We start from the raw sequence: 24,268 nt of genomic DNA on the forward strand, positions 1-24,268 counted from the left end.
TGCCAATACCCTGCAACACTAATATCCGGCAATACATTTTTACAGAAACAAAGTTTTTTGGGGTTTTGTTACCAAATTTTCAGTCTTTTTTGATTTGTAGTGCAAAAAATGAAAAACCCAGCAGTGATTAAATACCACCAAAAGAAAGCTCCATTTGTGTGAAAAAAAGGACAAAAATTTCATATGGGTACAGTGTTGCATGACTGAGTAATTGTCATTTAAAGTGTGAGAGCACCGAAAGCTGAAAATTGGTCTGGTTAGGAAGGGGGTTTAAGTGCCCAGTGGTCAAGTGGTTAAGAATAAATTGCCTTTTTTTAAACTTTACATATTAACTAAAATATACATCACACTTTTTTTTAAGGTTATTAACCGATTAATCAAAACAATAATTGGCCAACTAATCGATTAAGAAAATAATCGTTAGTTGCAGCCCTATATAGACTATCTACATAAATAGCGAATGAATATCCATCTCGGAAGCAATTTGTGAATGCCTCTTCCCAAATGTTTATAAAAAAAACAGTCTGAGGTCCTAGGGTAGAAGCATCAAAGGAAGCGGATGATGGTATCAATACAGGGAGGGGGGGGGAAGATTTTTCTTTTCCCATACAGTCACAAACATATACATGCTTGCAACATACAAAATAACCAGACAGAAATATCACGATGCTGCTCCCCGACTGTCATAGCTACCTCGTAGATGACTCAGATGTTCTCCAGAACACTTAAGTGGAACTTTTTGTAAATCCCACAAAGTGAAATAAAAAGTTACTGCTACTGGAGTGTATGCGAGGATCACAGTGCTGCTGGTCACTGTAGCAATGACCATTTCATGCACCCCAGACATTACACACAGCACCCTTCTTCAAATGCTGCAACTGACAGTACCAGCTCTAGTATCGTAAAGAGCGCTGTGTGTAATATCCATGATGAAAGAAACTGTCATATCTACAGTAAACAGCAGCAGATCCAAAGATTTTTTTTTTCCCACGGGAGTTTCACTATACATAGAAGGAATCACACAATGACCATCTAATCTACAGTCATGGCTTTGCTGCTTCAGGCAATGGATGTCTTGACCGTGTGCATGGCATTGTGAAATCTGAAGACTACCAAAGAATTCTGGGGTGCAATGTGTTAAAAAGTTGGGTCTCCGTCAGAGGTCATGGGTCTTACAGCAGGACAATGACCCAAAGCACACATCAAAAAGCAACACAGAAATGGTTTAGGACAAAGCGTTGGAGAGTACTGAACTTGCCAGAGCAATGAGTCCAGATCTAAATCCAATATAGAACCTGTGGAGATATCGCAAAACAGCAGTTGGGAAAAAGAACCCTTCCAATCTGAGAGACCTGGAGCAGTTGGTGAAAGAAGAGTGCTCCAAAATTCCAGTAGAGAGGTATAAGAAACTCATTGATGGCTACAGGAAGCGATTGATTTCAGTTATTTTTGCCAAGGAGTGCGCTACCAAATATTAAATCAAGGGTGCTAATAATTTTGTCCAGTTGATTTTTGGAGCTGTGTGTGGAATGTGTCACATCAATAACAAACAAAATAAATAAACATGACTAAACATTTGTAATTGCAACAATTTTCTGGACGAGGTGGTGCATTATCTGACAGAAATGTAGGGGTGCCAATATTTTTGGCCACGACTGTACCAATCTCAAAAAGCCAGCTCCTTTTAAAAACGGGTACAAGTTCTGGGTGGGGACAGCTGATATATTCTATCACTCACATATCTTTGAAACCGCTCTAAGGTCCTGCGCGTCTCTCCCTGCAGCCGTGGGTACTGGCAAACCCTGTCCCTTCCCCATACCGGAGTGCATGTTAAAGTAGCGAAGACGCATACAACTCATGCTTGTATACAAAACTTTATTCTGTCAGCAGTCACAGACACTCCAACCCATGGGGGGTTCTGCCCCTAATGGGGCTTAATCATACAGCAGAAGTGGGGGAGGATAGGAGATTGTATTCAAATGAATGAGAAAAATGTCTACCAGTTTCTGAAAGGGATACATACTCAATACACACATAAATGGCATTTAATCATTATTTGTATACAATATCCCACAAATATACACATATTCCCATGCCCACCCAATGAAAACAACCTTTAATTATGAAAAATTATACTATTTAAAAAAATGAATAATATCCATCTCACTCCAAAAGCACTTGATGATAATGCAGTCTTGGAATAGCTTTCCTTCATCACATTGTTATTTCTATTCTATAAGCAAATTCAAAAAACGAAAAAAAAAAAAAAAAAAAAAAAACAGAATCAAAAGAAAGAAAAGTAGAAAAAAAAAAAGGTTAAGGAAGAGGAAAAATAAATACCAAAAAAGGTGGAAAATCAGATTTCCAACACGTGGGCCACACAGGCACAACCCAGGTAAAAAAAAAAAATAAGGCAAACCCATTCACTAAAATCTCCATAAAAATGTACCATTTCAAAGATCAGATAATCTTTTAGAGCCCATTGATACAGGGGCAACTTTGGATCCGACTTCAAGTCGCCCCTAGTCGCTACATGAAAAAATCAATGTAAGTGAATGGATTCGTCTTAATGCACACTACTACAGTCGCTCCGACTTCAGAAAAGGTTCCTGCACTACTTCAATCCGACTAGAAGGCGACTTGTACCCATTGATTTCAATGGAAGTTGCCTCCAAGTCTGATCACTGTTCATACTGAGGCAACTTTACAGGAAGCAGAAAGGAAACAGAAAGTAATTTACTCCACTAAACAGCCAGCTCCCTCCTTCTCACACACAGCTGATAAGCTTTGATTAGCCACTTGTAAAGTTCCCTGTCCTGGAGGCAAATTCAAGTTGTGTTGTAAGTTGCCCCAAGTCGCGCTGTGATTCACACTCAAGTCATGTCCAAGTTGCCTCCCAAAGTCGTGCTGGAAGTCGTGTTGCCCCTGTGTGAATGGGCTCTTAGGGCTCATTCACACTGAATGCGGTGACTGCCTTTATATTGCCAGTCACCGCAAGGGCACGCAGAAAACAATTGATGTGATGTTTAATGCGGTGCAGAAAATAAAAACAGCCATGCTGCATCCATCTGAAGAGCAGAGGAGGAGATCTCATGTTGCATGACACAAATAAAATGGTCACTTTATATAAATTTCAAACAAATAAAAAGTAAACAGGCCTCTTCGGGAAGCTGCATTTTTCTGTGTGGTCTGGTGCCCTTAAAATCTGCAGCTAAGAATACGACCTGGTGAATACTAATGCGTCGTCACGCTGCCCTGGTTAAAACTACAAGTGGCTGTGTGACCCCATATTACAGCGGCACAGCCAATGGTTGTCATCATCATCATCAGGAAGCTGGTCCTGAGCAACTGTGCAGCCAGCATCGAAGTGCATGCAGACAGGAAGTGGTAGGAAAGGCTAAAAGAAGGCAAAGATGTTATAAGAAGCTGAGATGCAATAAAGTATTTATAAAAAAAGCTAACTGTTTAATACCCTGTTAGGGTTTAGTTCTAAGGCCCCTTTCAAACGTGCGGACAGTATGTCCGTATTTAATCCATCCATTTTCGGATAAAATACAGACATACATGCATCCCTATGGGATAGCGGGTGTCAGCGGATGAACATCCGCTCTCACCCGATATCATCCGTCCCCGCTATGGTCCAATTCTGCAGACGGAGGAAAATCCTATTTTTCTATCCGTCTGCAGGGCGGATTGCATGAACACGGACAGACGGTCCGTGTTCATCCGATCCCCCCATAGGGGAGAGCGGAGATCTGACAGGGCGGTCCCTGCACACAGGACCCTTATTTAGTTTTCTTTTAAAGTCACATTGGTATAGGGTCTATATGAATCTTGCATATAACAAATATAATAATGATAACATAATCACAATAATAAAAAAGGAAGTGAGATCTTACCAGCTGTAGGATGTCCTCATCTTTTGGCATCACACTAAGTTCTAACGTGGAATCGCTGCAACACAATTTTAGTCATGGTTATTAAACATTCTGTTTGGTGGATTTGTAATGTACTACTATACTGTAGCAGCATTAAAAAGTACAGCGTGAAAAATTATTTGATTTCCTTCAGATTTTGGAAGTTTGCCCACTTACAAAGTAATGAAGGGTCTATAATTTTTTAAGCTCTATCTTAAAAATGATAGAGACAGAATAGCAACCAAAAATCCAGAAAAAAACACGATACAAATGTTATAATGTGAGTTGCAGTTCAGTGAGTAAAATAAGTATTTGATCCCCTCCCAACCAACAATAATTCTGGCTCCCACAGACTGGTTACAGTATGTGTTCATGTGTTACACAGATTAGTCCTGTTTGTTAAAAAAACAAAAAAAAAAACCAAACTTGTCATACTTACCTCCGCTGTGCAGTGGGTTTTGGCCCTGATCCTCCTCTGCTGGGGTCCCTCCACGGTGCTCCTGGCTCCTCCTCTTCTCGAGTGCCCCGTCAGGGAAGCGCTCTCCTTCACGGACACCCGCGCGAGCGCGCTCCTGTGTCCTGCTGCTGTGCGTGTAGATGGACCCGGCTCCGCCCCCTGGTGCTCGCATCATTGATTTGATTGACAACAGCAGGAGCCAATGGCTGCGCTGCTATCAATCTATCCAATCAGGACACAAGACACAGGCCGGAGCTGGTGTGCTTGTTCCTGTCTTGGGAATTATGAGGCTCGGGTAAGTATAAGGGGGGCTCGGGAGCGCTGCTGCAGCACAGGAGGTTTTTCACCTTAATGCATAGAAAGCATTAAGGTGAAAAACGGCAAAGGTTTACAACCCCTTTAAGGAGGTGCTCCGAGCGACAACTCAAACCTATTACTTCCATCCAAACCTCACCACCATGGGAAAGACCAAGGACCTGTCAAAGGACATTAGTGACAAGATAGTAGACCTGTACAAGGCTGGAATGGGCTACAAGACCATCAGCCAGAAGCTTGGCGAGAAGGACACAACTGGTGGAGCGATTATTCCCAAACGGAAGAAATACAAAATACCCATCAATCACTCTTGGCCTGAAGCTTCATGTAAGATTTTGTCTCAAGGGGCAAGGATGATCATGAGAAAAGTGAGGGATCATCCCAGAACTACATGGGAAGAGCTTGTGAATGATCTCAAGGCAGTTAGGACCACAGAAACCAAACAAACCATTGGTAACACAATACGCCGCCATAGATTTAAATCCTGCAGCGCCCGCAAGGTCTCCCCTGCTTACGAAGGCACATGTACAGGCCCGCCTGAAGATTGCCAATGAGCATCAAAATAAGTCAGAGAAGGATTAGGAGAAAGTGCTGTGGCCAGATGAGACAAATTTGAGCTCTTTGGCATTAACTCGACTCACTGTGTTTGGAAAGAAGAAAAATGCTGACTATGACTCTAGGAACACCATTGTTAAAGTCAAGCACAGAGGTGGAAACATTATGCTTTGGAACAGTTCCTCTGCTAAAAGTACAGGCCGACTTTGTCACATTGAGGGGCCATGTATTGTAAAATATTGGACGAGAACCTTCTTCCGTTAGCAAGAACACTGAAGATGGGTCGTAGATAGGTCTTTCATCATGATAATGACCCAAAACAAACTGCTAAGTCAACAAAGTGGCGGCTGAAGAAGAAGCACTTTAAAGGTCATAGAGTGGCCCAGCCAGTCTCCAGACCCTAATCCTATAGGAAATATATGAGGGGAGCTGAAACTTCGAGTTGCCAAGTGACAGCCAAGAAACCTCAAGGATTTCGAGAAGATCTGTAAAGAGTGGACCAAAATCCCTCCTCAGATGTGTGTAAACCTGGTCACCAACTACAAGAAACGTCTTACCTCTGTGCTTACCAACAAGGGTTTCTTCACCAAATACCAAGTCATGTTTTACTCACTGAATTGCAAGTTCATTTATAACATTTCTTTCATGTGTTTTTCTGGCTTTTTGGGTGATATGATCTTTCTCCATCAATTAAAATACACCTATGATAAAAATTATAGACCTTTCATTTCTTTGTAAGTGGGCAAACTTACAAAATCTGCAGGGGATCAAATCATTTTCCCCACTGAACTTTTTAGTATTTGTATACACACTCTCCTGCTAGTTCCAGCTGTGCACACTGCTGGAGAGTTATGGGGACAGCACTAAGGCTCAGTTCACATTGCTATGATGCGAGAACCCGTGCAAATTCAGTACACTTCCCGCATTGCATACAACTTACAGACAGTTCACACTGCCCTACATGAACTGCTGCGGGTGTCAATACAAAGTTAATGACACCTCCAGATCGGTTTGCATATCGAACTGTCAATTCGGACAGGAATCGGATCTGGTGCAGACCAAAAAAAGAAGGGCCCTGCACAACTTTGGTCCGAATGCGATGCAAATTCAGCCCTACAATCTGTAGGGCTGAATTTGCATCGCACAGACATTGCATGTAATTTGCACAGCAGAGCAGTGCGTATCACATGTGATGTCTGACATTGTAGCAGTGTGAACCCAGCCTAACTGGGTTAGATCATGATATTGCTTAGAACAGTGGTTCTCAACTCCTGTCCTCAGGACCCACTAACAGGCCAGGTTTGCAAGATAACTAAAATACATCACAGGTGATATAATTTGCAGCTCAGTGACTGCAGTATTCTAGTCTGCACCTCCCCAAGCTTATACTTAAAATCTGGCCTGTTAGCGGCTCCTGAGGACAGGAGTTGAGAACCACTGGCTTAGAGGAATGATGATTTGGGAACAGCAGTAACATTGTGCAATAGGTTTTGCTTTACAGTGCAATGCACTTGCCTCAACCTAACCGGAATTATCCCACCCTTACCCTTCTCAGATATATACTCATTCAGAAATTGTGGCAGAAAACTTCTTTGTTTACATCACACTGGCACTAAAGGATGAAAACAAATTGCAGAGGCCATGCCCAGGATTCTCAGTAAATAAAATAGATGAGCACTTTGAAAGTAGAAGTTCATTCTAAAACTAACCAATGCTAACGCTACTGGCAGCCACATTTTAAGACTAAACTATCTAATCCTGTAAAGCAAAAATCGCTATACATACATTTCTGCAGCTGAACCGATCCCACACTGAGCTGTCAGTGGTGGCTTCTCTGTGTAGGCATGTGCAGGAGAGGCAGCCGACAACAGAAGCTCCATAGCAAGTCTATGGGTGACGTTGCTTCCCAGCCTTTGTCAGCTCGTTCTTCTACACAGCATCCGCCGCATGTAGACCAGACCGGATCGGCTACAGAAATAGTATGTATAGTGATGTTTGCTTTACAAGGTTATATAAATTAGTCTCAGAATGTGGCTGCCAGTGGAGTAATGCTCTGTACACACGGTCGGACATTGATTGGACATTCCGACAACAAAATCCATGGATTTTTTCCGACGGATGTTGCCTCAAAACTTGTCTTGCATACACACGGTCACACAAAGTTGTCGGAAAATCCGATCATTCTGAACGCGGTGATGTAAAACACGTACGTCGGGACTATAAACGGGACAGTAGCCAATAGCTTTCGTCTCTTAAGTTATTCTGAGCATGCGTGGCACTTTGGGCGTCGGATTTGTGTACACACGATCGGAATTTCCGACAACGGATTTTGTTGTCGGAAAATTTTATAGCAAGCTCTCAAACTTTGTGTGTCGGAAATTCCTATGGAAAATATGTGATGGAGTCCCCACACGGTCGGAATTTCCAACAACAAGGTCCTATCACACATTTTCCATCGGAAAATCCTATCGTGTGTACAAGGCATTAGAGTTAGTGTAAGGCTGAACTTCTAGTTTAAGTCACTTACCCACAAAAAGCATGTTAATAGGGACTTTGATCATCTGCATGCTTGCTCTGGATCTATGACAAAGTATTAAAGCCAATGGGGTCATAACAGCCACCAGGAAGACTGGGATTTTCAGAAGATGTCAGTATTTAGAGTTTCCGTATTTTTTTCATAGTTAATCAGGATGAAGAAATACACACGTTCAACTAGCTGATTCAATATTAAAAAAAAAAAAAAGATAGAAAACCTCCATATACAGAAAACTATACCCAAAGTTGATCCGGAGGAAGGCAACAAATTAGTACCCATAACGCATGATCCAAATTGCTCCACCAGAGGAAACAAAAATATTTATTCCCGATCCCCTGGAGCCAATCGGATGTTTCCTGGATCACCACGATCTGGTGTTATTGCCTATAAATTTTATTATCAAGTTATATTTTGAGCATTTAGGAATGCATCCAGCTGCAAATATCGACAAGCACTAAATTCAGGTAGTGGTTGCTCCCGCCACTTTTAGAATCTGTCACTATGGCTGCAATAGCTTCTTAAAGAATAACCGCCAGTTCTCAGATAAGCAAACTGGCAGTAAATAGGACCAACTGAAATGTGGCATACAGAGGGAGAAAGGGTTAATTTGTTTATTACTCTGTTTGACAGCGGCTCATATTTACGTTATTGCCTGGAGGACGAAGACTGCCTGTGTCCTGGCAACCAATGATGAACACTGAACTATTTGTTATCTCAACAGCAAGGATTGGGGTTTTAATCTACATATAAAATGTGCTGAAGGGGATACATACCTGTTCTGAATTAGCGCAATGACTTGAGAATAGGTCTTCCCAATGATGCTTTCCCCATTCACCTTTATGAGTCTGTCCCCTAGAATTACAGAAAGAAACAGTTATTCATTAATATTTCTTAAACCAATATGCTATAAAAATATGGGAGGAAAAATTCATCTGTGCTGCCGTCAGATTCTAGCTGTCAGTTTTCCATAAAATCTAAGATAAAGGGCACCTTTGTGCTTAAAATAAATTCCAACTGTTATGCTGCTCTTCATACCAGGCTGGAACAGCAGCTCTTGTCCTAAAATAATTACTATAGTCAATCCTTTCCCTAGAAACAACAGAGGCTGGGGCTTTCTTATATACATACACTGTAAATTTTATATATATATATATATATATATATATATATATATATATATATATATATATATATATATATATATATATATATATATATATACACACACACACACATATATACATATATACACACACATATACACACATACATAATATATATATATTTTTTTTTTAAACCACAAATTAAGTCCCATACCTTTTCATCTTTCTAGTTCTGCACCCCTGCACATTTTCGTTAGTTATGCTAGTTCCGACTTTCACAATGGACTGCCCTGATCAAAAAAGCTGATTGAACAGCCACATTCTTCAGCTCTCTGTCTTGATATGTATACAGATCTACATACACTACGTAATAAGTTGACTCTAGCAAAAATTTCAGGTCCAGTGTCCATCTCAACCGCTGTAATGTCTGGACAGTCACAGTCCACATCACCAATTGTCTCAACAGGACCATGTCTAAATATCCCACAACAGGCCAATACTGAAGCTAGCACCTTGCTGAACATGTGAGGTGTAGATGATAGGCCAAAAGATAGGAACAAACTAGCAGTGTAGGGGTCCCACACAAAATGTAGGAAACGCTGATGCACTGGAAAGATGGGGACATGTACATGTATGCATCCATAATGTCCACAGAAGCCAGAAAGTCTCCATTAAGAAAAGAGACAATGACAAACCGCAGGGATTCCATGCTAAATTTCTGGGTTTAATTTAAGACTTCCAGGCGTGGCCTACGCATGGCGCTGATCAGACGTGAGGAGAGTTCCGTCCAGCTTTCGGCCTTATAGCTCCAGATATGCCTGCCAAGACACCTAAATCCTGCTCCACACTTGGTAAAAGATCCGGGAAGGGATCGGTGTCCCATCCGACCACCGCCGGCTCCATCCAGCGTTACCTAGCCGCGGAAAGATCCACACCTGGCGCACGAGGTGGACAGGTCAGAGCCTCGAGACAGAGTGTCTCCCCCTCCACCCATGCTGCCTCCGTGAGGGAGAGCTCTCCTGCCTCCTCGTGCTGCTCGGATCTGATGGATGATCCCGGATCCCCTGCTGGCTCAGAAACGACAACGCTGGTAAGTGGACTTAAAAAAAGAACTTGCAGGGATGTTCCACAACCTGGAAAAATCCATTAAAAAAGAAATTTCTGCGTTGAGAGCTGACATGTCACACATACTGGTCAGAGTAGAGGAGACAGAGCAGCAACAGGACTCACATGCATCAGCTATAAAAGAATTGCAGGAGACCAGCTAGCTTTAGCTCACCGTGCCTCTCTGTATAAAGCTCTAGAGAACCATAATCACAGAAATAATCAGGGGGTTACCAAAAGCAACCAGAGATAATGACCTTGAGCCATCGATCCGAGGTGTTTTTAATACAATACTGGGTAAGCCCGTCACCGATCCATTGCGATTCAATCATGTGCACCGTGCTCTGCGACCCCGCAATGTTACCTCTGACCAGCCCAGAGATGTCATATGTCGCTTGCACTATTTTGGAGGTAAAAATGCCATAATGACAAAACTGCGAAACACCCCTAACGTTGACTTTGACGGGGTGGTCATCAACATATTCCCGGATCTCTCTAAAGAGATCTTAGACCGCCGCAGATCCTAGAAGACCTGCGCAAGGATGGGATTACATACAGATGGGGCTTCCCTGCCTGTCTGATTGCCACTAAAAATGGCTGCTCCTTCACACTCCAGTTCCCTGAGGAGCTCTCAACTTTTCTGCAGGATCTCAACCTCCCGCCAATGGAGCTCCCGGGATGGCAGGACCCCATCCCTAAATTCTCAAGTCCCAAAGATCCCTTATGGCGGAAAACCCCCTCAAAGAAAAGGCGCACTTCAATCCCAGGACCTGCACAAAAACATGGCTGAGAAGTGCATTTCCTTACCCATGCCCGCTCCTCAAACGTGGATGCCCATTCTTTCATAGTTTAATATGATACAGTCAGGCCTCTGAAATACCTTTTCAGCCTCACCTGACTTTGCTTAGATGATGCAGGCCTGACACCGTACTGGATATTTTTTCTTTTCTTTTTACTTTTATTTTTATGCCTGTTTGGTTTAACTGCAGGTTTTCTTGCTGGATTTATAAGGTTTAATGTGTTCTTGTTCTCTTAACATTTTTCTCTTGCTAGAGCTAATCTCCTATAGTTATACGTTTTTTTGTTTACAGGCCGGGTGCTGGCGGGGCGCACTGCTCCTACGCACTTCTCCCACAGTATATCCCCACGCCCCCCTTCCTCCTGGGGTTGGAGAGTACGGGCTGCCTACAAGGTGCTTCATTCGATCTCTTTTAGAGATCTTGATGGCTGCTTGTTGTCTCTCTCCCCACAGGGACCACTGCAGATTTCCGCGTGTTTCACTTGTATATCCCACAAGTATGTTAATACATGAACATGTTCTCTGTATATGTTTATTTTTCTTGTTCCTACTCCTCCGAAACTACCTCTATTCATTCCTCCCCTTTTCTCCCCCCTCCTTGTTGGCATGCATGGAAGTATAAGCTAAAGGTTCTCACTCCGCTGTTACGATGGCTACGCTAACAATTACCTCATACAATGTTAGGGGTCTAAATGTCACCGCAAAACGGCACCAAGTATTGCGTGAACTAAGGCAAGCTGCATGTTCTATTGCATTCCTTTAAGAAACGCACTTAACCCACTCAACACCCGTCAAATTGACCTCGCCCCACTTTCCACAGTGGTACTATAGCCTCTCCGACACCAATAAAGCTAAGGGCGTGCCCACTGGGTTCAGTGGGAGTGTATCTTTTCGTTTATCCGATATGCTAGCGCAGCCGTCACTAAATGGCGGCCCACGGTCTGAGCACGGACCGAGCAACACTCCTGTCCAGACTGTCAGGCTGCCAGTGTACAGCACCACATCCCCGCTGCTCGGCTCAGCAGTCATTGGTTGCTGGGGCCGCGGGCGCCCTGCAATCAATGACATCGTGTGCGCACTGCCCCCCCGCTGCTTTCTTTCTGACATCTCCCGGCCGGAGCAGCGAGGAAAGCCGTGACGTGACATGCACGCTCCCGCCCCCTGCTGTTATCCAGTGAGAGCCGTGAGCCGTGACATCACGTGCACGCCCCCACCCCCTGCTGTTATCGAGTGAGAGCCGGGAGCCGCGAGGTATGATGTGCTATGTGTGTCCCTTCAGCAAAACTCCCGGCCCAGCTCTCGTCCCCTGCAGCTTGTTACCTACTGATCCCTGCCTGCCACAAGGTATGTGGGGTGGGGTGTTTACAGGGGCAATCTGATAGGCACAGTTAATGTAATGTTCACTCTGATGGGCACAACAAAATGTGCCCATCAGTGTGCCCCCTTAACATTAAATAAGGGGCATTCTGATGGGCATATTTAATGTTAAGAGGGCACTCTGATGGGCATATTTAATGTTAAGGGGGCCCTCTCATGGGCATATTTAATGTTAAAGGGGCCGCTCTGATGGGAGCACCTGATGTAAAGGGGCCGCTCTGATGGGAGCACCTGATGTAAAGGGGCCGCTCTGATGGGAGCACCTGATGTAAAGGGGCCGCTCTGATGGGAGCACCTGATGTAAAGGGGCCGCTCTGATGGGAGCACCTGATGTAAAGGGGCCGCTCTGATGGGAGCACCTGATGTAAAGGGGCCGCTCTGATGGGAGCACCTGATGTAAAGGGGCCGCTCTGATGGGAGCACCTGATGTAAAGGGGCCGCTCTGATGGGAGCACCTGATGTAAAGGGGCCGCTCTGATGGGAGCACCTAATGTAAAGGGGCCGCTCTGATGGGAGCACCTGATGTAAAGGGGCCGCTCTGATGGGAGCACCTGATGTAAAGGGGCCGCTCTGATGGGAGCACCTGATGTAAAGGGGCCGCTCTGATGGGAGCACCTGATGTAAAGGGGCCGCTCTGATGGGAGCACCTGATGTAAAGGGGCCGCTCTGATGGGAGCACCTGATGTAAAGGGGCCGCTCTGATGGGAGCACCTGATGTAAAGGGGCCGCTCTGATGGGAGCAACTGATGTAAAGGGGCCGCTCTGATGGGAGCACCTGATGTAAAGGGGCCGCTCTGATGGGAGCACCTGATGTAAAGGGGCCGCTCTGATGGGAGCACCTGATGTAAAGGGGCGCTCTGATGGGAGCACCTGATGTAAAGGGCAGCTCTGATGGGAGCACCTGATGTAAAGAGGCACTCTGATGAGAGCGCCTGATGAAAAGAGGCACTCTGATGGGGGCACCTGATGAAAAGAGGCACTCTGATGGGGGCACCTGATGAAAAGAGGCACTCTGATGGGGGCACCTGATGAAAAGAGGCACTCTGATGGGGGCACCTGATGAAAAGAGGCACTCTGATGGGGGCACCTGATGAAAAGAGGCACTCTGATGGGGGCACCTGATGTAAAGAGGCACTCTGATGGGAACACCTGAAGTAAAGAGGCACTCTGATGGGAACACCTGATGTAAAGGGGCACTCTGATGGGGGCACTCTGATGGGAGCACATGATGTAAAAGGGCACTCTGATGGGGGCACCAGATGTGATGGAGACACCTGATGTAAGGGGGCACTCAGATGATGGCACATTATGTAAGGGGGCACTCCGATGGGGTCAAATAACGCAAGGGGCACACTGATGGGAGACACCAGATGTAAAGGGGCCTGCTGATGAAGAAACATGATGTAAGGGGGCACTCTGATGGGGACACCTGATGTAAGGGGGCACTCTGATGGTGGCAACTGATTTATGGGGGTGTATGTAGAAAACAGTAAGTAAAGCGCCAGGGAGCGTGGCTTGCGCCAAAAAAAAGGAAAGTAAACACAATTTTTCATGGCACAGACTTGTGATTTGGACCTCGGTCAAAATTTTTTTAAATTACCGGACCTCCTTCAATTTTAATTCACTACCCCTGTGCTAGCGGATGATCATGGCCACTTTCTCTTCCTTCAGGGCTTCACAGGCAACACCCAGTGTACCCTTGCAAACGTCTACTGTCCAAATCATAATCAACCTACCTTCTTCTCCCAAACCCTTACTAAACTGTCACATTTTGCCAAAGGAATAATTATACTCGCAGGTGACAAACATGCCACTTGATCCCACACCAGAAACGTCCCAGGGTCGCACTAATATCTCATTTAAACATTTGGCATTTGTCAAAAAGAGGCTCCTAGACTTTTAATTAATAGACGTCTGGCATCTACTCCACCCTAAAGATAAGGATTTTTCACATTTCCCAGAAACACACCAATCCTACTATAGGATAGATAATATATTTTTTGGATCATTTTCATCTCCCTCTCCTACAGTCCCACTCACATAGGCGCTGCGACTATATCAGACCATGTACCTGTATCAATGCGCTTGACCATGCCCACCTTAACACGTTGCACTAATAACTGGAAACTCAATGATTCTCTTCTTTCTAACCAAACTGAGGTTTTCATGTTGTCCTCCCATCTGACACAATATTTTAAGGAGAATATACCTTCGAGACTTCTCTGTCAATTGTATGGAAAGCTCATAAGGCCACCATGAGAGGCCGACTTATTGAGCTTGGAGCGAGGAAAAAAAGGGAGCATGGTCAGCAGATTGTGCAGGTTTTGCAACAAATAACTAACCTTGACAAACACCACTCTCATCATATTACACACCTCAAAGCCCTCACACTTAAACGTGAGGAACTAAAGAATCTCCTCGATCTAGATACTAAAAGGAAATTTCAGCGCCTATCACAGAAACTTTATGAGTGGGGCAATAAACCAAGCAAACTACTTGCTAGATCCCTGAAAGCTAAACAGTCCAAGTCATTTATCCCTAAAATTAAACTCCCAACAGGAGAGCTGGCGCATGCAACCCCATATATTGCCAAAGCTTTTAGAGAATTTTACGCAGATCTTTACAATGTCACGAATGGCCTATCCTCTCTATCTCAAACAGAGAGACGAAGTCGCATGCTCTCCGACCTGAAAGAAGCTAATCTGCCTAAATTATCTAGATCAGTGCTTAAGTGGAAGCAGATTTCTCAGACTGAGAATTTCAGGCTGCTTTGAAATCTTCCCTCAGGTAAAGCCCCTGGACCTGAGGGGTTCACCATTTTATATTGCAAAACTTTCAGTGACATTTTACTCCCACGACTCACAGCTTACGTCAGTTCAATTGCTCACTCCTCAGGCTTTCGTCCAGAAACCCTCTCAGCCCACATTACCGTCATTCCCAAACCCGACAAAGACCTTTGTAGCAGTTACAGGCCAATTTCACTACTAAATATTGATGTTCAACTGTGTGCTAAAGTAATGGCAAATTGCCTACTCCCCCTGTTACCCAGATGGATCTCGGCAGATCAGACAGGTTTCATACCCCATAGAGAAGCTAAGGATAACTCCCTAAGGACAATTTCTCTAATCCAATATGTACGGAGGTGTGCCCAACCCACCCTACTCCTCTCTACCAATGCTGAAAAAGCATTTGATAGGGTGGATTGGGACTATCTCAAGATAAGCTTACGTCATTTTGGATTGGGTCCTAAGATGTATCATCGTATTTCCTCCCTCTATTCCAAGCCCACTGCACAAAGCCGCATAAACGGTATGCCGAGTGATCCCTTTACCCTACATAATGGTACCAGGCAGGGATGCCCCCCCTATCCCCCTTCTTTTTGAGATCACCTTAGAACCCTTCATAGCCACAATTAGACATAATTCTCTGATCCGTTAAGAGGACTACAAGACCTAAATAGCATCGAAGAAAGATTTCATCCAAAGGATCCTCCTCTGCACTGTATTTCATTATTCTGCAAAGCTCTTATTGAACTTCAAAACCCCTCACACTCACCCTTCCTGGCTAATGGGAAATCGATCTGGATTCCCCCCTCACAAGCAATCAAAAGGATAAAGTCCTACAACTAGCTCACATCTCCTCTCTTGCTTCAAAAATGGCAGAAGTCAATTACAAGTTACTCACCAGGTGGCACTACACCCCAGCCAAACTGCATCAAATGTTCCCCGCCAGTTCCCCATTGTGCTGGAGGAACTGTGGGAACAAAGCTACTCATGCACATATATGGTGGACCTGCCCACTCATTCGTCCCTTCTGGTCCAACATTCTCAATTTGATACTACAGATCTCAGATGTCAACCTCCCCAACGAACCTTGGACCATTCTTATTCATGCCACTAAAGAACCCATTGGCACTTATCAACGCTCACTCATCCCTCACCTGTTGAACACGGCCAAGGCCCTAATTCCCACTCTCTGGGGCCAACCAACAACTCCGTCCATAAAAAATTGGCTACAAAAGTTCGCCGAAGTCCATCTCATGGAAGACATTACTCACAGCATCAAAGATACCTCTAAAAGACATGCGTTAACCTGGGCTCCTTGGATAAAATTCACGTCCACTTCCTGCTATAAGGAAAATTATAACGCAAACCCCTTAAGACTGCCACTTAAATATTTCTTATTAACTCCTTCACTTAAAATATAAATCTCTCGCTGAGTTTGGTTTATTTTTCTCTCACATGACCCTAAAGGTATAGTCACAACTATTCTAAATTGTGATGACATGCATGCCAACAACCCTCCCTACCCCACTTTATACCCCTCCTCTAACCCCCCCCCCCCCATCCACCTTCCTCTTCCACACCCAACCCCTCTTCTTACTATTCTCTCTGATTAAACTCCATTACCTGGAATGATTTAAATGCTTCCGCTTAGCCAATGGTTATGCTTGTTTGGTTTATCCCCTCCGTGCATTCAGAGGCTATTATTTGATTAATGCTATTTGATGAGACTATGTGTGCATAGGAACTTGTGTACTCTGCCTTTAAGACTGTATAACAATTTCTATATGTCTACCCTTTTTCTATTTTATTTCAACAATTAAAAAAAAAAAAAAAAAAACTTTCAAAACTGAGAATCCATGGGGTGAACGCCACATCTGGGTACCGAACAAGCTGGGGTAAAGTCTATAAAAATGTTCTGCCAAAAGCCCAACTCAGAAATGTGCTAAATGATGTGGTGAAAACAAAGAGAAAACAAGGAGGTGGCAGGGAGGTAAAATTAAAGCGGGGTTCCACCCAAATTTTGAACATTATCTCTATGCATTCTCTTCCTTGCCTAGATGCTGACATGCTGTGTAAAAAAATTTAAATCGCCGTAATTACCTTTTTTTTTCTAATCTTCTTAGCACTTCCTGGTTTTCCTCCCATGGGAGTAGGCGTGTTTCTAGCCTCACCCAGACCTCCCACAGTCCCCTGGGAGATAGTCTCAGGCTTCCCAGCATGCATTGTGCAACAGCGTCATCACAACATCTCACAAATCTGGCCTGCCAGCATTCACCGCATCCAGGAAATACATGCTTGTGGGCTTCAAATGCCCACAATGAAGATGGAAACCGCCTTCAGTGAATTTTATAAGTTATTCTTTACAACGAAATCGGGCACAGGCGGACTTATTACACAGAACATGTGAGTAGATAATCATGAGAAGAAAAGTTTGTGAATGAACTCCAAAAAAAAAAAAAAAAACGATAGATAGGTGGACCCCCGCTTTAAGTTTTCAGACCTTTGATGCCACCTTCTGGACCCAGGAATGTGAAAGGCAAGTGTCCGCAAAGATTAATGACACCCCCTTCACTTTGGAATATAGTGGGCACACCATCTGCAGATGGAGCAGCTTCACATTCAATAGAACATCAGCAGACAGAGTCCACTCCAAGAGAAAGGGGTCTTACAAGGAGCAGTCGGTCCATTAGGGGCGCCGGACTCATATGTATGGAGTTTTTTTTTTTTTTTTTCCAAGGCACATAATTAGAACCTGAAGCTCTAGTTGGCTTGAAAAGGTTGTGCTCTGCGCCCCGAACCCACCCATTTGTGACAACAGTAAATTCATTATCGCTACTGTCTTCTCCTCCCTGCCAATCAGGACAGGAGGCAGATTGGGTAGGCCAGAAGAAGCCGAGGAAGTCATGGAGGGGTGAGTGTGGGGGCTGCAACCATGGAGAGTGCGGGTGAACCTGGGGGGGGGGGGGGGGGGGGGGGTTTAGCTCCCTCCCCCACCCACCAAAAAAAAGTCACTGGGTCTTACTTTTTGGGGGTTTTTTTTAGTTATATATTTTTTTGGCATCTTTTTTTTTTGGCGCGTCACATTTGAGGTTAATAACTTCACTGATCGGAGTTATAGAATTGTTCAGCAGAGTTTGCTGAACAATTCTGCTATAAGTTTATGGTCATTGAAGTGACCATGAGCTTATAGGAAAGGCAATTTTTGTAGGTCTGTGTGGCGTACGAACCTGGCAGTCAAAGGGGAAAAAAATTAACATAGATAAAAATAAACAAATAAGTGTATAATAAAAGTACGTATATACAGCTCCAATACCCCATTCATATACAACATAAGACTGTGGCATGCAGTAATAAAGTGGAAAAAATGTGTAGAAAATAATAAATAAATGCTGATAAAAATTTATAGAAATGTGGGACCTAATAACCCTACACTTATTACTGCATGGCACAGTCTTACTGTGGGTATGTTGTATATTAATGGGGTAATGGAGCTGTATTTACATAATTTTATTATTACTTATGTATTTTTATCTACCGTTCTATGTTCATTTTTTTCCTTTAAGGGTTATGCTATATGCCCTTTTCCATGTTAACTGGGTGTGCTGGACATTATGTACTTATTTGCACTATATATTGTAATGCCATAATTAGGGTTCTGTCTCCTCTGCTTTGTATTTTGTCTTGAATTTATATTTGGAGTAAGTTCCATTTTCTATTCAGTTATTTGTGGTAAAGGATTTGATAGCTCTGTTTTGCGCCTTGTTACGACTCCTATGGTAACCAGAAACCTTTTTAATCCTGGCGATTGTCACCCAGCCTCCAGCCCTTGATAAAGTCACGTGTTAATGATGCAACGCGTCGGAAGGAGCTGGGTGACGTCGCTACCGGTCATGGCAGAGACCGTAAGTTCGGATTGTGTTAGCGTCCAGCTCGTGTGTGACCCCTTGGTCTCAACTCCTGCTGGATATCGTCATTTTTAATTCAGTTTCTGCATTGTTTGTTTAATAAAATATCTGTTGATACTACACCATGAGGAGTTTCATTGTTTCCCTTATGTGTGAGATGACTGATCATCTGATGGAGTGACAGAGACCGCATGGAAATTAGTGTCTTATTCATTGCCTGATATTCTGCTTACTAAGGTGAGCGGCCATTGCACATATTGGTGGATGTCAATACTTTTGCCTGGATTGAGCACTGGACTGCATGAGCAACATTGTATCATTGGAATTTGAACTTTTTCACCACTGTCACACAGAATTGTGTCTATTCTGATTACTGTTGCACTGGACTCCCTCTACATTGGATCTTTTAGCCCAGGTTCACACTGCTGAACTCACAAGATTTCATACCCGCATGTCAGTCTGACGTCGGGGGCGATTTCACAGACATCTGTTCAAGGATACTTTTCCACCTGTTATATCATCACTTGGGATATATTATTTACTTATTAGCGGTTATTAATATATTGCATATCTCTATGTTGATATAGCGCTTTTCCACACATTGCGTTTATCATTAGTTTGCTCAGAACGCCAGCTCCTCCAGATTGACACCCGTCTATCAAGGTATTTTGATATTTGCATAACTGCTCCAAAGAGTCAGGCCCATACTTAATGGCAATGGATCTAAAATAAGGTATGTAATGACATTTTTTTTATGTTATTAGCATGAAGTAATGAAGTACCTGTACACAATCCTGCTAAGTGTGCTGGACCACTTTCCTTAACTTGCTTAACAAATATGGTGTCCATTGGCTCCAGTCGGTTTCGTTGTCTTCCTAAAAGAAACAAATATATATATATAATATTTTAACACTGAATAATCCACTGCCATAACTATTAGAGTTTTAGAATATATTACACAGCTTAGAAAGGCAATGTAAGTGCTTGATGGGCGATATGAATTTAACAAATCTAAAGAGAAAGTATACCACACAAACCAAATGATCAGATGAGCTACAATATATTACTTTTTTGCTTCGATATGCTTTATGATTTAAAAATAGTAAGTATGCAGTCACATACAATCTTTGAGAAAGTGTCAACCAAGGTTTCAAAAGAAGCGGTCCTTAACAATATTAGTTGCATTGTAAGACTGCAGTGTTCACATCAATTATGTTTTTATTAGGTTGTATAAATCAAAAGAGAAACTAGGGGGCATTCAAGTGGATCTATAAAAAAAAGTTTAACATTTATAAAAGCTCTCAAATTGGAGTGTCAGACAATCCAAATCTAATATTTTATTTCTGGTTGAATACAAGGAGCGTCAAAGTGGTTGTAAATCCTTACATATACCCAGTGAAGGAACTATCCTCAGATGATAATACCGTGTTTCCCCAAAAATAAGCCCGGGTCTAATATTAATTTTGGCAACAAAAAACACAGTAGGGCTTATATTTGGGGTAGGGCTTGCCATTTAATCCCCAGTGTGAACAGAGTAAAAGTGCTTGTAAACTGCTAGAATCCTTACTATTACAGTAGAATATATTGTAAAAGGGGTTTCTGTAATCAAATTGTGTCACATACCTTCTTATAGCCCCGCTCAGCCCTTCTGTGATCCGCCTGATCGGTCTTCCCCAGCACAAGCACTGCAGAGGGAGGGACCGAGATCCCCCGCTGGCAGAAGAGGAGAGCAGCGGGGATGAGCTATGTGTGCCACTTCCATGGCCTGCCTGAGCTCTCTTACCCACTCCGAGCACTGAAGAGGGAGGGGTGCCCGAAATCCCCCGCTGGCAGAAGAGGAGAGCAGCGGGAAGGAGCTGAGCGCAGCACTTCCATGGCCCGTCTGAGTTCTTACCCGCATTGAGCTTTGCGGGGGTGGGGTGGGGGGGGGGTGTGAAATCCCCCGCTGACAGCTGGGAGAAGAGAAGCGCACACCTCTTACATAGAATACTGTAACAGAGAGGATTCTAGCAGTTTACAACCACATTAAACTTAGGGCTTATATTGCAGCTCTACTGGATAATCAGGGTAGGTAGGTCTTTCGGGAGAAACACGGTACACACAGACGACACAAATCCTCCTACATAAGTTGTGCCAGTCTATCTGCAGTCATCCCTTTTCTACATCCGTTCAAAATGCATAATTCATAAGCTTGTCTGAAATGGGGACAGAGAGCTGAAGTTACACTCTGCAGAGCTCAGTGAGAAGAGCTTTGAGAGCTGATTGGAGGGGACACACAGCACACAGGAACAGAGCTGAGGCTGTCAATCAGCTGGCATTCTCTCCCCTTTCACCATTTTCTCTTGGTTTTAGGAAAATTTGTCAGTAGTGACTTATGTGGATAGCAGAGGAATGAAGCAGCAGACAGAAATAACACTTAGTGCTCTTAATTGAGACAAGTGCACACTATATAGAGGGATGTCCTGTGCTTATATTTCATGGCTGAGGTTTACAACCATTTTAAACTATCCACTAGTGTCTCCAGTGGCGAAACTCTGGACCCAAATTTTTATGTATCTTGCAAGCCGGTTTTACTCATATTTTAAGTGATTCATCTCACGTCAGCCATAACGAAAACATCCATTTTCGTGGTTTACAGAAAAATCAATGAATAAACCAAAATCAATTCGCTGAATTTTTCCATTACATTTTTCTTCTGACTGATGTGCCACCTATTGAAGTCAACCTTCCAAGGTAGGTGAGTCTGAAAGGCAGCTGTGATGAGATATATCCACTATATTTAGTACTAACACTTTGATATGAAAGGTTCTGCGTATGCAATAGGTGTAATGTGTCATATGTGACAGCAATGAGGGCAACAATGCTGCTCCTCCATTTACAGTGTACAGCACAGTGTCCTTCTAGGATGGGAAGCCTTGGGTTACATTCGAATTAGCCTTTGAGCCACAGTGTGAATGGAAGTGTCAGGAATCTACCGATTCCTAATGCTGTTTTTGACAGGTGTGAGTGGCTTGCTGAGACCACAGAGCCCATACACTTCAGTATTGTAGTTTTGTAGATGTACGCAGCTATTTGTGGCTTTACACATAGACAGCGATTGCCTGAGTTGATCGCTGCTGGATGTATACAAAGAGTGCAGCCATCCCCGCTCAACAGAACTCAATCGCTTGATGGACTTATGATGAAGGGGCATGTTGGAAAATTTTTCTTGATCAACAGGTACAGCCGCTGATTACTGCAGTCTGACAGCAGTGGAAGCCGATGTCAGAATATAATGTCCAAGTAGGGGAAGGGATCACCATCCACCTAATTTCACCCACCGGCTGAACAAAAAAAAAAAAAAAAAAAAAAAAAAAAAAATGAACAGTGTATGGCCAGCTTTAGAAAGAGACACACTAATTAAAAAAGATCAGCTGTGACTCCCTATGGAAGGCTTATGTAGCCCATTACTGGGCAATAAGTTCACAAGTGAAGTCCTCAGAACCAGAAAAGTACAAAACAATTTCTAAAGTCCCTTTATAATAACTTGGGGTTAACTGCTCTATCAATATTTGTACCGTGATAAAAGTCAACTGACCCATGAGGACCGGCTAATTTTTTCATAAAATGTTTTGTCTGTAAAAAGAACGCTTCTTTATTCATTCCCATGTCCTCATCCGAAAAGCACTTTTCACTGCAATTTTAGATGCCAGATTGAGTTCTATGCTCGAGTAGGCAAACGTCTGCCAATCAGGATCCAATTTCAATAGGATAGTCAGCCATGAAGAAGGATGTGGTGTCCAAAACACGGCAAGCTTACTAAATGGCTGGACCTCCTACAAAGCAGGAGGACACTCTGTGCTTGTAAGAGAGTCAAACAAAGTCCAAGCTTTCACTGTGGACTTGCAGGTCGTCTTTGAAGACACACCTGTCCTCATGTCATTATTTCCATTATTTAAGGGGATCAGACCTCGATTTCCAGATATTAAAAATCAGCTTTCATCTAGACTAGAGGGACAGCACACTGGGTCAGTGGTTAGCACTGCTTTTCTTATGCTGGTGTCCTGTGTTGGGGTTATACCGGGACATAAAAGATTGGAGATTGCACATTCCCTGCCAATACATCTATAAACAATATAATTTATTTTATTTATATATTATATACAATTTATTTTTGTGATCTGCAGAACTGACTGTAAGGCCCCTTTCACACTGATGGGCCAATCGGGTCTGCCTGTCAGTTTTTCAGGTGGACCTGATCGGACCATCCATGGCTCTCTGTGTCCACTGACACCAGATGGCATCCGATCCGCTAAAAACAGAGGGATGGGGATCGTTCCCCATCCGTCCAGTGGATCGGATGACAAACAGGCTGGACCCCCCCCTAGAGAAGAATGGGCTGTGTCCGCTCCACAGAGGGGACCCAGACCGGTCATCTACTTGTTCAGTGGGGATTCAGCGGACAGATCCCTCACTGAGCAGGCAGATCCGCTTGGCGGAGTCCGCCTTGTCTGCCATGGGCCTTATAGAGAATAACCCTAGTCACACCAATCCATAGTCTTTTAAAGTACCTATAGTACAACTGTATAACCTGTAACTTTTCAGAACTTGCATATTATGCCAAATGCTCTGCCTATTAACAAAAAAATAAATAAATCAACATTCAACACTCTTAGTTTAAACTAACAAGCTTAGTTTACACTTGCAGTTGGGGGGCTAAAACAGATGACTAAGCTGTTTTAACATCCCTCCAGGCTGCAAAGCAAGCAATGGGCACATGGCGTGGCATGGCAAGAACTACCCCCTTCGTCATGTTTGGCAAGTATACTTACCTCCTCTATGCAGTTGGTTTTGCACAGAGCAGCCCGGATCCTCCTCTTCTCGGGTCCCTCTATGCTGCTCCTAGCCCCTCCCTCCTTCAGTGCCCCTCAGCCAGCAGCTTGCTACAGGGGGCACCCAAGCCAAGTCAGAGCTCTGTGTATGCATTCAGAAACAGAAGGTTTTTTTATCTTAATGCATAGACTGCATTAAGATAAAAAAACCTTCTGCCTTTACAACTCCTTTAAATTGGTTCTAAAGCCTCAAGGCTTTTTACCATCATGCATTCTATGCATTGGGGTAAAAAAACCTTCAGTGCTGCAGGTGCCCCCCAGTCTTCCTCCTCATTGGGCAGATTAATAACAGCGGCAGCCATTGGCTCCCACTGCTGTCAATCAAATGCTGTGATGAGGGAGCAGAGGGTGGGGGTTAAGCGAGTTGCCCGGTCTGTATCAGACACAGACTGGGCGGCTCTGGAGCGTGCCCTCAGGGAACATGGCCTGGAGCGCCGGCAGGGGGCCATAGAAAAGAGGATCGGAGCTGCTCTGTGCAAAACTATTGCACAGGGCAGGTAAATATGACATGTTTGTTATTTTAGTTTTTACAAAAAGAAAAAA

General features: G+C 43.7%; 1 protein-coding gene across 4 annotated transcripts in view; it reads right to left on the bottom strand.

Moving 5' to 3' along the window:
• The window catches only part of ARHGAP21 (Rho GTPase activating protein 21), a 266,892-nt gene that overhangs the window by 103,940 nt on the left and 138,684 nt on the right, over nucleotides 1–24,268 (bottom strand). For all 4 annotated transcript variants that reach the window (XM_073629777.1, XM_073629778.1, XM_073629776.1 and 1 more), the window contains exons 4-6: nucleotides 19,637–19,729; nucleotides 8,554–8,632; nucleotides 3,900–3,954 (exon numbers count right to left, since the gene is read on the bottom strand). In XM_073629777.1, coding sequence (XP_073485878.1) covers nucleotides 3,900–3,954; nucleotides 8,554–8,632; nucleotides 19,637–19,729 — 227 coding nt within the window. The remainder of the gene's footprint in view (nucleotides 1–3,899; nucleotides 3,955–8,553; nucleotides 8,633–19,636; nucleotides 19,730–24,268) is intronic.

This window comes from Aquarana catesbeiana, linkage group LG05 (genome assembly GCF_042186555.1).
Source record: "Aquarana catesbeiana isolate 2022-GZ linkage group LG05, ASM4218655v1, whole genome shotgun sequence".
Classification (NCBI taxonomy): domain Eukaryota; kingdom Metazoa; phylum Chordata; class Amphibia; order Anura; family Ranidae; genus Aquarana; species Aquarana catesbeiana.